Here is a 16,701-nt window from a genome sequence, read left to right on the forward strand (position 1 = left end):
AGGATACTGATATGGTGATACACCTTCATTAAATATATCTCCTGGTTACAAATTGGTTGCCTCTTGTCAAAGAAAGTGATGCCTACATTGGAGCAGAACGGTGCAGAAAGAGGTGAGTTGATGAATGTACGTAAGTTACCAATTTGTTAGCACGACCAGGAGATCGTTTTGGGTAGAATTCCCTATCACCATAGCATTGTATCACCATTGCATTCACAGGTTTAAAATAAGGCGTGTGTGTGTCAGTGTCAGGGTATCTGCAGGATATTAAAAAGTCTTAAAATCTCTTAAGAGGTGGGGGGGGGGGGGGCATTTGCGTGCAAGTCACGGCACTTTGTGAGCGTCTAGCGGCTCGGGCTGCATTTTTCGTTGAACATATAATATAAGGTTAGAAAGATCTATTTGTTGCCGTTTGAACGCCACCTCACTCAACCAAATCCGTGCCTCGGTTCTCAAGTTACATGACGATAATAGACACAATAAAAAAAGTTTTTTTTTTATATATATAACTACAGTTCGAGAGTTGAAGAACATATTTAGTACAACAGCGAACAGATATAATAACTCTAATTGTAAGAATTCTGTGTTTAAAAAAGGCTGTTTTGAAACACAGTTTGTGCTCTCCACAGAGGAGGGGTGGGGGCTGGGTTTATTTTTGCATCTGAATAGAGCTGTGCGTTGGGATTCAGATTCACTGAGCCAGGTAAAGGCATTCACACAGAGAGAGTCATTAACGTTAACAATGGACGCATTCAGGTGAGGGTAGTTGTGCATGCCCCCCCCCCCCCCCCCAAACTAGCTGAAGTGTGAACATCTTTGAGAGGCATTTTCTCCCCTTGAGTATTCTAGACAACAGACTGTTTTACAAGATTTAAATGAATATATGATATTCAAAACATTCTCAGATTTCAAAGTATGACACATCATTTGAAAGCTTCCATTCTGTACTTTCACAATGTGGAAAAATCTGGAAAATGAAAATGGAGACATGTCGGCACAAACCCTGGACTCGGTCACATTTCACCCTGGCGACTTGTAGGCATCATCACCAGACTGGGTCACATATGTCAGGCAAGCGTCTTTTTAAGCGCTGTGCGTCAGATGACCACCCCGGACTCCAGACGCTCCAGAACTGCCAATCATCCGCTGATGGTGAAAATGATTGGTCAGTCTTGTAGCCAACGAGTGTAGGTTTCCAACGATACCCTGCATGGGGGAGGGGGGGGGGGGAGTAAGTGAAAGTTGACGAGTGAAAACGAGAAGTTTGCCGGTTTTACTCTGACATTTCTCAACGGATTTTTTAAAATCTTGACCTGTACTACATAAGACTTCCGGCTATGGAACTGCAGTGTTTTCCAGCTTATACCTCTATGCTGGAATATTGGAATATGGAATCTTGCAACCACTACAGACAAATGTGACTACACAAGTTCAAGTTCAACTCAAGTTCAGACCTCTGTTACTCTATTTCATTAGCACTAAAAGTGATTCTCCTTTTTTGCATTAGTAACTTCAGAATGTAATTTTTCAAAAGAGATCAGGCTCATGCATGTGCTATAAGTATAAAGTATATATTAAATATATGAAATATGTTTATATTGAAGTCGTTGTTTTTTTTCCGGGGCTACCAGGAGCTTGGTGCGTCTGGTGGGAGCTTGTATGGAACGTGTGAAAATGTAAAGTGCACCCGCCAGTTCAGTGTAACTGTGTTTTTTTTTATAATATTCTTTTGTGCATAATTTCACTTGTTGAAACCTGCAGATACCCTGGTGTGTATTACTTTCTAGAAAAGTAAGCTATGCTCAGGAACATTGTCTGGGGTGATGAGAAATATGTGTGTGCGTGCAAATTATCTCTAATCAAGTGGGTAGTGATAAAAAATGCAGAGGGATTGAACACATCTAAATTAAATTACCTTAACCAGCAAAGGAAATGTTTCCCACTAAAAACGCATCCCCGATATCCCTTTAGCCAAGCTGTTAATTTCCCTGCACATAATTACCACTCTTAGAAATGGGGCGACGGTGGCTCAGGAGGTAGAGCGGTCGCCTGGTAATCGGAGAGGTTCCCAGTTTGATTCTGACTCCTCCCAGCAGCGTGTTGACACCAAACCCCTAACTGCTCCCAATGTGCAGGTTGGCACCTTGCATGGTTGCCACCACCCTCTGTGTGTGAACGGGTGAATGTGAGGCATAAGTTGTAAAGTGCTTTGGATAAAAGTACTATATAAATGCTGTCCTTTCATATAAAGTGCTGTATAAGGACAAAACATTTTAATCTAATCTAATCTAAAGATGTACTATGCCAGGGGTGGCCAACCAGTCAGAGACTAAGAGCCACAAAAAAATGACTGTGGTACCACAAAGAGCCACACCATATACCAGCGTTTCTCAACCTTTTTTTTCAGTCACGGCACCCTTCATGTGTTTATAGGTCTCACCCTCTGGCCTCTGAAGTTGCTAATGTCTTTTTTATTTGGGCCTCACAGGGTTAAAAGTACCCTGTGAGACCCACGTTGCAAAATTACAAAATCACTTTTAGCCATTTAAAAAAATAATGTTTATTTAAAAAATGTTAAAGGGGAACTATTTTACTATTTCTTTCACTATTTGGGCACTTTTACACAATTCCTGTGAGTCTATGGAACACCTAGGTTTTTTTTTTAAAAAAAATGCATTGTTTTGTATTTCTAATCAAGTACTAAAAACCGCATTTTTCTACCTCAAGATCTTAAGCCGTTTTGAGGCTGGGCTCCAACCACTGTGTGGCCTGGTGCCAACTGCCACATCAACTGCCACATTATTATGCAGATGAGAAATCTCTGACATCACAGATATGCACATTTTCAGATGACTCAGTTCAGTGAGGGTGAATATCGTGAGAGGAGAATTGGAAGAATTCGCCAATATGAGAATTGGAGACATATATCCTATTAATATAAGTCCACATAGCTAAGAAACAATGGTAAACACTGAAAAAAGCCATTTATAAGATAGTTCCCCTTTAAGCACATGTATAGTCAATTGGTCCTGTTGTTCAGCCTCACAATGCTATTTGATAGTAAATGTGTTTATATGTCCCACCCTCTGGCCTCTGAAGTTGCTAATTTCTTTTTAATTTGGGCCTCACAGGGTTAACCTCTTAAGCCCGAGATATACAGTAAAAGTGTATATTTTCAGCATTATGTTTGTTTACCAATTATTTTAACTGTTATTAGTGAAATATAAGATTATAGAAATCTCAGGGCATTGAGTCGGAAACCGGTGCATATTGACAGGAGGAAGTGGCACATCCAAAAGTGAGTGTAGTCTTTTGAAGGAAGAGACTCAGGGCTTTCAAATTTCGAAAAACTACCCTACCCAGCTCACACCAGCCCCTGTCAATCATCTGACTTCTGGATTTACTTTTTAATTTCTCTTATTTTTTGGGATTATCTCCCACAAACCTGAACGTTATTGCCATAAAACAGAACGCAGTTAGTTTCTCTACCTTTCTGTGAACGTCTTGCAAAAAAAGGTGTTGCAATATGATGAAAAATGGTGGAGAAATTTACATTATAAAAAAGATGGCAGAATTCAGTACTGTATCTACAAAACCTTCTGTTTAATCATCTTCCCTTTATTCATTTGCTTAGATTTTTCAGGTCTGGTCAATTTTAGCATGGTGTTATTTACAGTCAAAGATAATTTTTTTTTTTAATAGAATTGATATTCTCCTTTGGTTCATTACAATTTACTCAAGCCTAGTAACAGACACACTATTTCTGACACTGATCCATATATGTCCCTAGATTCAGATACCAAGAACATGCAAATGGACCATTTAAAAAAAATTGTAAATGTTTATTCTACGTCCTTATGGAATGAGTGACATATAAAAAAAAAAGTAAAAAAAAAAAAGAAAAAAAAAATAAAAAAAAAATAAAAAAAAAAAATTTAAATTTAAAAAAAAAAAAATTTATGGATGGAAGAGCCGCACATTGACGGGCAAAGAGCCGCATGCGGCTCGCGAGCCGCGGGTTGGCCACCCCTGTACTATGCACTTATGGGGGAGGGCATTTGTTTGCAAATTTTATTATTCTATTTTATGTTATCATCAATGAAAACGAAATAATTTAGGCACTGTGAACCGAAGGTGAACCTAGAATGTGTTTGATAACAACATTGCGAGTCCTGCCTTTGTAAACAACAGCAATGCAATAGTAACATTTCAGGTAGTGTTCTAGCTTCAAACATTGTTCCAGGGACAGAGGACAGTTTGTTCATTCAGTTGTGAAAATATACCTTAGCAATTATCCACTTCTCTGACTCACAAAAGTATATAATGCACCTTTAACATTAATTGTTCTGTTCTGAGAGGAATTTCATTCCTCAACACTTTATTATGTCCGTGGAAGGCGAAGCCTGTCCAAGGACAGCATGCATTCAGGAACGTCTGTGTGCGTGCGTGTGTGAGTGTGTGTGGGTGTGTGAATCTGTGCAATATCTCGCAAACTATGCCTGTGCTTTGGTGCAGAATGTTTTGATTTGATTTAGATTTGATTAGGAAAAATTACAAGTATCATACATAGCAATCAAGCATCATGACCCTGTATTCCAGAGGATTGCACCTAAAAGCATTACTTAAAACACTTATTTACAAAGTGGTCCTCGATGGAAAAGATAAAAACACAATAAAAACACAATACAACAAGACATAAAATACATTTCATACCCTGCACTACACTAAGATAAACTGGAACATTTTAATAATCTCCAATCATACACTTCTTCCCAAAGAAGCGCCTTTACTTTTGTTTAAAAAAAAAACGCTTTAGTCTGGCTTTGCTTGACGTGCATAGGCCAGCTGTTCATTAACTTGCCAAATTATCGCAGCTGCGAACCCCTGAATGAACATACGTCACTTATTCACAAACTTGGAGCACGTTCTCGTACAACTGAATTTGCATACAGACACGCCCCTCCAGCTCATTATAAGGTTAGGGCCGTGTGCAAAACAAGGGTCAGCATTGCATGTGCTGACTGGAAGCGATTTGCGACGGATCAAAATTGTATTCGATTAAAATGTATTGTCATCATACAGCACACTATAGTGGACTAGACTGTTCTACAGTTCCCCTGCAGCAGGACATGAGCAGCACAGAGCGTCACATATTCAAGATTCAAGATTGTTTATTGTCATGTGCACAGTTAAACAGACAGTTAGCCATACAATGAAAATCTTACTTTGCTAGTCCACCCTTCACACAAAATCACACAATACTTAACTTAAACATATTTAAATACAAGTGAGTGCTAGAAAATAAGGTACAAATAGATCAATATAATATATACAAGGCACAGTGAGTAACATTGCACGTTCCGATCAGTATTTACATATAAATGGAGGTGACAGTGGGTCACAGTGGGTCACAGCAGCAGTTAGAAAAAGTGTCTTTAGTGATTCATAGTTTGGGGGAACGGTGACAGTGTGTTCACAGCAGCAATCAGGTCAGAGTGTCTGCCTGGAACAAAAGCGGGGTGGGGGGGATCAGTTTCAAGAAGGTGTGTGTCTGTGGGGTGGGGGGGGGGGGGGGGGGGGGGGGCTAGGTGAAGGAGCTGGCATTCACAAGCCTGATGGCCAGTGGGTAGTTTGTCAGTCTCGTAGTTCTGGCTTTCAGGATCCTGTATCAGAGTCTGTGCTGGGGGTGTGTACTGTCCTTAATTATGTTGTGTGCTCTCCTGCTGGCCCTGGTAGAGTAAATGTCCTGTAGTGAGGGGAAGGCTGCTCCAGAGATGTACTGAGCAGTTTTAATCACTCGCTGGAGTGCCTTCCTCTCCTTACCAGTGCAGTTTCCATACCAGACCGTGATTGAGCTGTTAAGGACACTCTCAACCGTACTTCGATAGAAGGCTTGGAGGGTTCAGGCCATCATGACTAAAGCTGCCTGTGTCTTTGGAACTCTGTTATAGAAAGAATTGGGGGATGTTTCTGCCAAATGGAGATGCAGTCGCGTGTCTCTCTGCTCGCACACACACACATGCACACACACACACACACACACACACACACATGCACGCACGCACGCACGCACGCACGCACGCACGCACGCACGCACGCACGCACACACACACACACACACACACACACACACACACACACACACACACACACACACACACACACACACAAGGCACACGTGTGCACAAATGAACACACAGACACACACAGATTTTCTCCCTCTCACACTCAGTCAGTCACTCGTTCATTGAAAATATAGTTTTTATTTAATAAAATGTGTTATCTTTTGGTCATGTTTGTGGTGGCCTATTTTATTTTCAACCAAATGTTGATGACATACAGGTTTATGCTCATACAACTATCACAACAAAGATTGTCAATCACAAATGTAATTTAGATTAAAGAATCGCATCTACTCAAAGCACGCCTGAATGATCCAGCTGCCTTTGAATTAATGTTTTTTGTTGTTACCCTAGTGGCAGTATTTTCAAATGCGTGCGTGCGTGTGTGTGTGTGTGTGTGTGTGTGTGTGTGTGTGTGTGTGTGTGTGTGTGTGTGTGTGTGTGTGTGTGTGTGTGTGTGTGTGTGTGTGTGTGTGTGTGTGTGTGTGTGTGTGTGCGTGCGTGCGTGCGTGCGTGTGTGTGTACTGTATTTGCACCAGAGGGCTACAACCATTTTGCCATTGGCTGAAATTATGTTTGACACGATGATTTAAGTTTCATGGGATCCTCTGATTGGCTGACAGACCTCCCTACGACAAATTGATTTACTAAGAGGGCCTTGATTAAATAATTCCACTGCTAATGTGGCAGTCATGCTGAGGTTTTATTTGAAAAATTTATCTCGGTCGGGGGCCCTATTAAGGAAGGTGAGGCACTAAGCACACTGCCTGATCTGCCTAGTGGGCATGGCGGCCCTGTGGACTTCCTCATCTTTCTCATCTTCACCATCCTTGGCTCCAGCTGTTAGTGTTACATCATGGGGTGAGTCTGAAGTGTTGTCAGACTGTTCAGTAGCTGGCACACAGTCACAGCTTTCAGACAGGCTTAGATAAACATGATGGCTGATATGTCTCTGTGTGTTTTGCATTATCTAAACCGGTCCATGGACAGCTGCACCGTGGGGTTGTGGGTCTTTTTTGGCAGACTGGGAAGTGATAGAACAATTGGATGTAATTGGATAACATTAATCTGAATACAGTAAATGTGTAACTGTGGTTGTCTCTGCATATGTGTTTGCATGTACCAAGTATAGTTATATAGCCTGTCTGTGCATACTGTATGTGTTTTACTGTGTACCAGTTATACAGTAGTTTTTTTTTTTATCCACTTTTTCTCCCATTTTCTATATTTTCTCCCATCCCAATTTCGTATCGTCCAATCCAACCCTCCCCTGTCACGAACGCTGTTTCTTGCCTCCCACAAGCCGGCTGCAATGTGGACTAAGTCATACATAGCACAAGTCCCCTCCGGTACTTGAGGTAACAGCAGTCGCATCTTTTCACCTGCGCAGCTCGATCTCTCAGTGGCGAGGAGTAATGCGTGGGAGGCTCACGCTGCCCCCGACACTTCCTGATTCTACTGCGCAGGCGCACCAACCGACCTGTAGGAGTCGCTGTCCACAACGCCCGATCCCCACCCATCAGTTTCCCACCCCCTAATACGGCCAATGTGTATTAGTATGAAGGACCAGCTAAACTGAAAGCAATGTGGAGCGCTGGCGAGCCCAGCGTCTCTGCATTCGTGGCGAGCGCCTTGCCCACTACGCCACGTAGCCGCCCCAGTTATACAGTAGTTATATATAACTATATAAAACACAGGAACAGAAACAGCCCTAGATAAAGCAGTGCAATCTGTTAGACTCTCAAAAGAAAACACATCAACATTTCTCCATTTGATTAATTCCTTATTCATGTCTTTCCTTCCACCCCCCTTCCCCCCAGGTGCCAGTGCCCGGCACAGTTTGAGGGTCCTGAGTGCCAGCAGACGAAGCACAGTTTCCATGGCAACGGCTTCGCCTGGTTTCCTCCCATCACGCCGTGTTTCGACAGTCATGTGTCACTGGAGTTCATCACGGAGGCGGCGGACGGCCTGCTGCTCTACAGCGGCCCCCTGGCACAACTACAGGCCTGGGACCATGAGGACTTCATGGCTATAGGTAGGAGGGAGGGAGAGAGGGAGGGAGGAAGAGAGGGAGGGAGGAGGGAGGGGCGGAGGGAGGAGGGAGAGGAGGGAGGGATGGAGGGATGAGGGAGAGAGGGGGAGGGAGGAGTGAGGGAGGGATGGAGAGAGGGAGGTGGAGTAGGGAGGGAGGGGGAGGGAGAAGGGAGGGAGGGAGGGATAGAGAGAGGGAGGGAGGGGGAGGAGGTAGGGAGGGGGAGGAGGGAGAGCGAGTGGGATGGAGAGGGATGGATGGAGGGAGGAGGGCAGGACAGAGAGGGAGGGAGAAGGAGAGGGAGGGAGAGAGGAGAGAGGGGGGAGGAGGGAGAGAGGGAGGGATAGTGAGAGGGGGGAGGGAGAGGGAGGTAGAGGCAGACAGAAAGGGAGAGAGGGAGGGAGGAGGGATATAGAGAGAGAGGTAGGAAGAGAGAGGGAGGGATAGTGAGAGGGGAGATGGAGGTAGAGGCAGGGACAGAGAGAGGGAGGGAGAAGGGATAGAGAGAGAAATGGAGGGATGGAGGGAGGGAGGAGGGAGGGAGATTGATGTAGAGAGGAAGGGAGTGGGAAGGAAATAGGGAGAGTGGTAGGGGTGGGGGGAGTGTTTTTTATCTTCATTTACTCTCTGAGCACGAATGCTCTTTTTCAGCAACAACACTTCAGCGGTTGGTATTGAGAGTGTTATTCATTCACTTTCCCGCCCATCTTTCCCCTGCCGGTCCGGGAACCCTTCTTCTCTATTCTTTAGGCCACACTTTTCAGCCAGGTGTCATTTATTTGCACAAATTATTACTATATTTAGCTTCATTGTTTTGGAGTTACAGCAGACATATCTCTGAGGCTGAAAAACTCCAAACTCCACTCACTTTTAAATACATAAGTACAAACATATGTAAATATGTTTGTAATTTTGGTCAACTTCCACCTTGATTCCACAGGTGTTTGTTGGGTTTATACTCAAAGGGCACTTCACAAAACAAGGCTGATATATTTTGCACATAATCTCACACACATCCAAAAACCCTGAACAGTTTTGCACACTTAGTTTAGTTTGAGAAGTTATTGAGAGTAAATGAGCTTGAATATGGCCACCATTGATGGTCATCGGGGACATTGAATCATTGTGCTATGTGTTAATTACAGCTCTGTGCAATTATTTAGATGAAAAAATAGCAACACCTTGTCTTCTAGGGAACTGTTACATTATCATTTCAATGAGCTGTAATTAACACAGGTGAACATGAGCAGGGAAAGAGTGGGTGAATGTCACTGAGCCACGTCCCTTGGCAACAGTCTCCTCCTTCCTTTTCTATTAGAAAAGCAAACTGCATTATTATCCACAGCAATAGTAATGGATTTTAATAACTTTGAGTATTGAGTTGCTATAACATAACTGTAAAATCCACCCGATTAACCTAAATAGTGTGAGATCGTAGTCATTTTCATTTACATGGAAATAACCAACCAAAGATTTCACGTCCATCCCTATTGCTTTGTTTGCCATACATGTGTTTGCATCCCTGTGTTACACGAACAGAGTATGCAGCAGGGTGTGAATCTCAAATGCTAGCCGGAAGCACAAGGACACTTTTCCGCCTGTATTATCTGCTGTGTGCTGCTGGTCCAGAAATGTTGACACAATGACCGGAATTAATAGGGTTCACCATGCAAAAGACTAGATTTTGACATCCAGCACTGATATATAGTGTCTGGTCAGTAACATGGGTCTCTAAGTCCCTCTGCTCTGCAGTAAACAGCAAATATAATATAATATAATATAATATAAGTACTTTATTGATCCAGAGGGAAATTCAGCACTAGGCCTACATATTGCTCACAATAAGCATTTAGGTAGTCAAAAATCTAAAATAAGAATAAGAATACAGTCGGGGATATACATTCTAAAATATGTATATGCATTCCAAAATAGATAGCCAAAAATATACAGTAATATACAGTAAAATGTACTGTAATAAATAAGTGTAAAACCATTTTTAATGTCGACGTAAAGGTAAAAAGTCATAAGTCAAAAAGTCCAGGGCCCTCATTCATCAACGTGGCGTAGAAAATGTTCTATTTCCACACGTAAGCACAGAATGTAGAATCAGTGCACGCACAGAAAAAACGGGATTCACCACACGTGCGTACGCAGGTTGTACGCACACCTGTCTTGATAATATGACTTTGATCCTACGTTTGAGCTTGTGCACTGTTTTAAGTATTTGCATACCAGAACCGCCCCGATTAACCATATACGGTAATGGAATACCCCCATGAAATGTGGAAAAATGGACTAAGCCGAGGGAAGCGTGTTATGTGACAGGCTGACAGACGTGTACACGTAGATGTCGGATATGATATCTATTAACCATTGCTGCCTGGGCAGCGCAAACACTAATAAAGACCGTGCTGGAATATGACTGCCTTTTCCCGTTTTGTTTGATTAATACCCAGGGATTAAAGTTCTCCTCAATTTTATTCCAAATCGCGACGGATTTTCCGTCAATTTTCTACCTGCTGCATATGATTTCTAGAGTCATACAATCTATTTTGATGTCAGTATTGGGTAGCCTATATAAACAATAATACGAGAGCATATACAAGAACAATGAATCTCACTGCCAATGATGTAGCGATACGCCATGTGTAGCCTGCCTATATGTGATCAATACAAACTTGAACTTGAATTCCATCATGTCTGTGTGCGGGTCACTGCGGGAACTCACAAGGCTGTTGTCACAATGTAAATAAGAACGTGCACTGAAAAGTTACAGTATGTAGTTGGTTTGATTATTTGTATGACAGTCAGTAAACCCTTGCAAAAAGTATCCGTTTTATTTAATGAATTGAAAACATTCAGCATCGCCTTCCTCCCGGCATGCAGCAACAACATGTATCAGGCAAATGCGCATCGCAACATTGACTTAGTGGAATCCCTTTCTATTCACATAACTGCATTTGTGATGGAGCTTTGACAGCTACAGTAACAGTCTATTGCTCGATCCATCTCCAATATCACGATGGACCGTGCCGGTGGCAAAGACCCGAGGGTGGAGAGGATCTTGAATGAATTCCATCATCATATTTATATGTTGTGTGTCTGTCCACTATGTCTGTTACTTTGTTATTCCCCCCCCCCTATCTATGTAAAGCGACCTTGGGTCTCTTGAAAGGCGCTATATAAAATGAAGCTATTATTATTATTGTTATTATTATTATTATCACATCTGAGCGGGAGCTCACAGATAGACTGTTAGTCTCAGTGAAGTTTCAACAGAGGTCATCTATTCTAACCAACAAATTGAAGTAGAAAGCATTTCGTGACCAATCTTATTTGGAAACATGAAACACAAAATGATTCGCTTTTTATTTGAAACAATATTTAATCGCGTTTGGAGGTTGGTGTTTTGCGTCTGCCCCCCCGTGCCAAACAAGCAGGCCAACCTCTTGTTCGCGTGTGAGCCCGTTATAATTACACTACTGTCGCTATTTTATAATGAACTATAATGAATTACGGGTCATACAGAAGTTGAACACTAATGCACGGAAGCTTATTTCCGCCTTGAAACTAATGCAGAACTGAGGAGCGCTTATGCCGTAGTAACGATGTTCTACCACTGGGCGTCAGCTAAGTGTGCTCCGAGCTGTGCATACACATAAGCACGGAGTCAAGTTCAAGTTGAAATTGATGAATCCCACTCTTTGCTTAGAAATGGTCGTACGCACAGGTTAAGCACAAATCTGTGCGTAAGTCGGGTTGATGAATGAGGGCCCAGGAAGATATGCCAGAGTCTGTACTGTCATTATGTGCTCAGTGAGGCAGTGAGGCACAGTGATGCGTTATATAGTCTGATGGCTATGAAGGACTTACTGTGCCGTTCAGTGTTGCATCTTGGGAGTATTAGTCTAACACTGAACAGGCTCCTTCTATCAGCCAAGTCCGTATGATATGGTATCCCGTTCCCACGTTATCCAATCAGGAAGTTCAAGTTCAAGTTTGTTTTTATTTGTCAGAACAAAATACAGAATACTTTATAATGAACTGCTTGTTTCTCATGAGCTCCTGAGAGTGTGCTACATACAGTAAAGATAAAGTAAGTAAAACAAATTAAGAAGTAAAAAGTAGGTAAATACAATATACAATACATAGTAAAATGAGTAACAGTGAGGTAGAATGCAGAGGTAAGACACTTGGGGTAGGGTGCAAATGAGGTATGAATGTGGTGCAAATCGCTTTAATAATAGATACATATAAAGTGTGTTAATGTATCTAAAGTGAATAAAGTGAGTGGTAAGGTGAGTGTTTGTTTAAAGTGAGTGTGTAGGATGTGTGTGCAGTGTGTGTAGATGATGGGTTGTTACATAGTGTCATTGTCATTAAGCATCCTGATGGCCTGGGGATAGAAGCTCCTTCTGCTATCTGTACTGGCCATGAGGCTCCGGTAGCGCTTGCCTGACCGCAGCAGTTCAAAGAGGCAGTTGTTTGGGTGACTAGAGTCTTTGATTATTCTCTTAGCCTTGGCCCTGCAACGCTTGTTATAAACGTCCTGGAGAGTGGGAAGCCCACCTCCAATTGTGCGCTTGGCTGAACGGGCCACTCTCTGTAGTCTGCTGTGGTCTTGTGCGGTGCTATTCCCAAACCAGGAGGTGATGTTACCAGTCAGGATGCTCTCTATTGTGCATGAGTAGAAGTTCTTGAGGATCTTCTGACTCATTTTGAACTTCCCTACACTGTAAGTTTTTTCATGGGAAATTCACTGTATTATTTTACAGATTACCTTTGTTTTTCTACTTTAAGTGTAAATACCATATAAAAACAGTAAATTACCTTTTATCAAAATATTAACCATTAAATAAAGGTTGTAATCTGTAAATGTATTTGATTTTACTATAATTTGACAGTAAGTATTTGGAAACCGTTGCTGCCAGACATTTACCGTTTTCTTTCAGCTTTTTTTCTTACAGTGTAGGCCCCTAAGAAAGTAGAGGCGTTGCCGTGCCTTCTTCACTACACTGTCAATGTGTGTGGTGCATGTCAAGTCCTCGGATATGTGGACTCCGAGGTACTTAAAACTGCTCACTCTCTCGACCGGTGCTCCGTCGATGCTGAGGGGGGCTATAGTCCCTGGCCCCTGACCTCCTAAAGTCCACAATCATCTCTTTTGTTTTGCTGATGTTCAGGGAGAGGCTTTTCTCCTGACACCATCGCGCCAGGTCCTCTACCTCTTCCAGGTAGGCCTTCTCATCGTTTGCAGAGATCAGGCCCACCACGACTGTGTCGTCAGCAAACTTGATAATTGTGTTGTTGTTCCGCTGTGCCACACAGTCATGTGTGTACAGCGAGTAGAGGAGGGGGCTCATAACACAGCCCTGGGGGGCCCCTGTGTTGAGAGTGATGGATGAGGAGATGCAGTTGCCTGCTCTCACCACCTGGGGTCTTCCTGTCAGGAAGTCCAAGACCCACTGGCAGAGGTCATAGTTCAAGATCAGGTCCCTGAGCTTGGCTACGAGTTTGGAGGGGACTATGGTATTGAATGCTGAGCTGTCGATGAATAGCATTCTCACATAGTTCCCCTGCCTTTTGTCCAGGTGTGATGCTGCTGTGTACAGCACATGGGCTATGGCGTCCTCCGTGGACCTGTTGGGGTGATATGCAAATTGCAGGGGGTCCAGGGGGTTGGGGAGGGAGGAACATATGTAGCCCTTCACTATCTTCTCAAATCACTTCATGGCTATGGAGGTGAGAGCTACAGGGCGATAGTCGTTGAGGCAAGCGGGCATGGATTTTTTGGGTACAGTGATAATGGTGGACTTTTTCAGACAGGTGGGGATGACAGACTGTTCTAAGGACAGGTTGAATATGTCAGTGAATACCGGGGTCGGCACAGACTTTTAGGACGCGGCCAGGAGAGAGAACCCTAGATATTTTTACTTATTTCAAGAAATCGTACCAAGCCAAATTAGCTTATTGTGCTGGTAGATTATTTTACTTGTTTCAAGCACATATTTGCTTAAAACCTTTTATTTCTTATTTTCGTCAGACCATTTTTGCAGTGTGGAGTTAGATTGGAAGGGATACCAGTGTGAAGGGATACCAGCCCATTTATTTTCCGTTTACTGCAGAGTAGAGGGACTGGGAGACCCACGTTACTGGCCAAACACTATCAGTGGTGGCTGTTATTATTTTAACTTATTTTAACAAAACACCTTTAAGCAGAGGAAATGATGTTGTGTGTGTGTGTGTGTGTGTGTGTGTGTGTGTGTGTGTGTGTGTGTGTGTGTGTGTGTGTGTGTGTGTGTGTGTGTGTGTGTGTGTGTGTGTGTGTGTGTGTGTGTGTGTGTGTGTGTGTGTGTGTGTGCGTGCGTGCGTGCGTGTGTTTGCAAGAAGCTCACTCATAATGTGTGTCAGTTTGAGGGTTGTATGTGATGGGTCTGTCTGATGCCGTGGTGGGCTGAGTAGATAGAGTCCTGCCTGCTGACTTACAGTAGATACGTGTTCCTAGATGTGTGTGTCCGAGAGCGATAGTGGGAATATCAACCAATGAGGATGAGAGATTTACCCTGTGAGATGGTAAATATATACTGCGTTTATACAGTGCTTTTATCCAAAGTGCTTTACAACCTACTGTATGCCTCACATTCGCCCATAAACTCACACACGCACACACAGACGGTGGAGGCAACCGTGCAAGGTCCCAACCTGAGTTACTGTAGGTGTTGAGGACAATTTGACACGCTGCCAGGAGGAGCCGGAATCAAACCGGGAACCTTTTGATTATCGGATGATGCTCTACCTCCATAGAGTTTCACTGAAGTGAAAAGTTTGTTTTAGTCTAGTAAACTATACTGCCGTCAATTAATTTAATATAATAATATCATTATAGGCTATAAATAATTGAGTAATATGAATATAATTTTACTGGCCGTGAAGCGACATTTCAGTTGCTCTTTGTAGCACCCTGCTGAATTTAACCTTTTAATAAAGGGCATCTATTATTTATTTAGCACTGTGGGGAAAACAGTGATTATAGGGCATACCCTAAACACTTTCAGCGCCACGCATGTCCGCGGTGTTTCACGATGTTTGCAGATCTGTGTGTGTTCTGTATTATAGCTGTGGAGACAATGGTGTGGCTCATTTGACAGACACTAGGCCTACTTGTAGTCCAACATGGAAGAAATAGTTTGTTTCTACACACTGTAGTTTGTGGTTTATTACACGCTAAACATCGCACATTTCCAAGATAATCCAGTCTTTTTCGATAGATCGCAAGATAAAACGCGTTATGTGCATTAAGCCTGACTCGTTCTGGTTGATACAAATAATAATAATAATAATATCTTAATAATATCTTATATTTATATAGAGCCTTTCAGGAGACCCAAGGTGCTTAAGGATTCCCTGAAACCCCAAATACTCCCAAATCAAAGGTATATAACATGTATGTACCTTCACAAAATCAGTACACAAAATGTGTACTGTATACATCCTATTTTGACAGATTAAGACTCAAAGTATGCACTGATGTTTAAAAAACGTACTTCAACTTTGGTTGTTTTCTAATTTAATACCAAAGTCTGACTAATAAGAAGTCGCTGTCTTGATAAGAGAAAATAACAAGACCTGACCCCCTATCTCTTTGACTGGAGAGTCATATATATCTAGGAATCTGTCACACATACAATATAAGATATTCCTTTATTGATCCCCTTGGGCAGCATGAGGGGGGGGGGGGTACATGTATGGGCAGGGTAATCATTGTTTTTCTTTCATATTTAAAGTCACTGGTAAATTACAAACATATAATGGTTAATTTGGTCAAAAGACCAACACATTTTGTGATATAATAATACCTCTTAAAAAAAAATCTAATCAGCTTCTAATGTACATTTTCACTACCTAGTTGTTTCTGCCAGAGTCTGTGGTTAACATGGCAACCACTCATTGCACACACAAACATAGTGGCAACAAGAAAACTACTCAGTACATAATAACACATAATAATAATATAAAATATAATAATACATTCATCACATTATGACGTACTGCCTTTCACGCTGAAATGTGAGTTTTAAAGCAAGAAGGTCCTGGGTTTGAACCTGATGGGATACCTTTCTGTGTGGAGTTTCCTCCAGGGACTCCGGATTAGATTAGATTTGATTCAAAAGTACAGTATAACGAAAACAAATTGGCATCTAACCAAAATGCATATGTAACAGTAAAATGCATTAACAATATACAATGTACATGTGATTAAATGTGATATATATAGATTATATTGGATTCTAATGTATTGTCATTATACAGCACAAAAAGAAGTTTGACATCCAATTAGAGTGCAAATGTACCAGCAAAGTGCAATAGTAATATACAATGTACAAAGAGTACTACTGAGTATAGTGCTAATCAGATGTATGCACATAGTTGTAGTATTCATATGTACAGTGATACAGGCATAAATACACTATGGTAGTAAGTGACACTGGCCAGCAGCATAACTAGTAAAATTAGGTAAGGGATATGTACAGATATAGAAATAGTATC

At 42.1% G+C, this 16,701-nt stretch overlaps 1 protein-coding gene across 1 annotated transcript in view; it reads left to right on the forward strand.

Moving 5' to 3' along the window:
* The window catches only part of LOC311223493 (neural-cadherin), a gene marked incomplete at both ends in the record, with an annotated part of 1,556,546 nt that overhangs the window by 1,286,573 nt on the left and 253,272 nt on the right, over positions 1-16,701 (forward strand). Inside the window, 1 exon segment of the mRNA XM_084308277.1 lies at positions 7,943-8,157. Coding sequence (XP_084164403.1) covers positions 7,943-8,157 — 215 coding nt within the window.

The sequence above is a fragment of the Notolepis coatsorum genome (assembly GCF_963971535.1).
Source record: "Notolepis coatsorum genome assembly, chromosome: 2".
NCBI lineage: Eukaryota > Metazoa > Chordata > Actinopteri > Aulopiformes > Paralepididae > Notolepis > Notolepis coatsorum.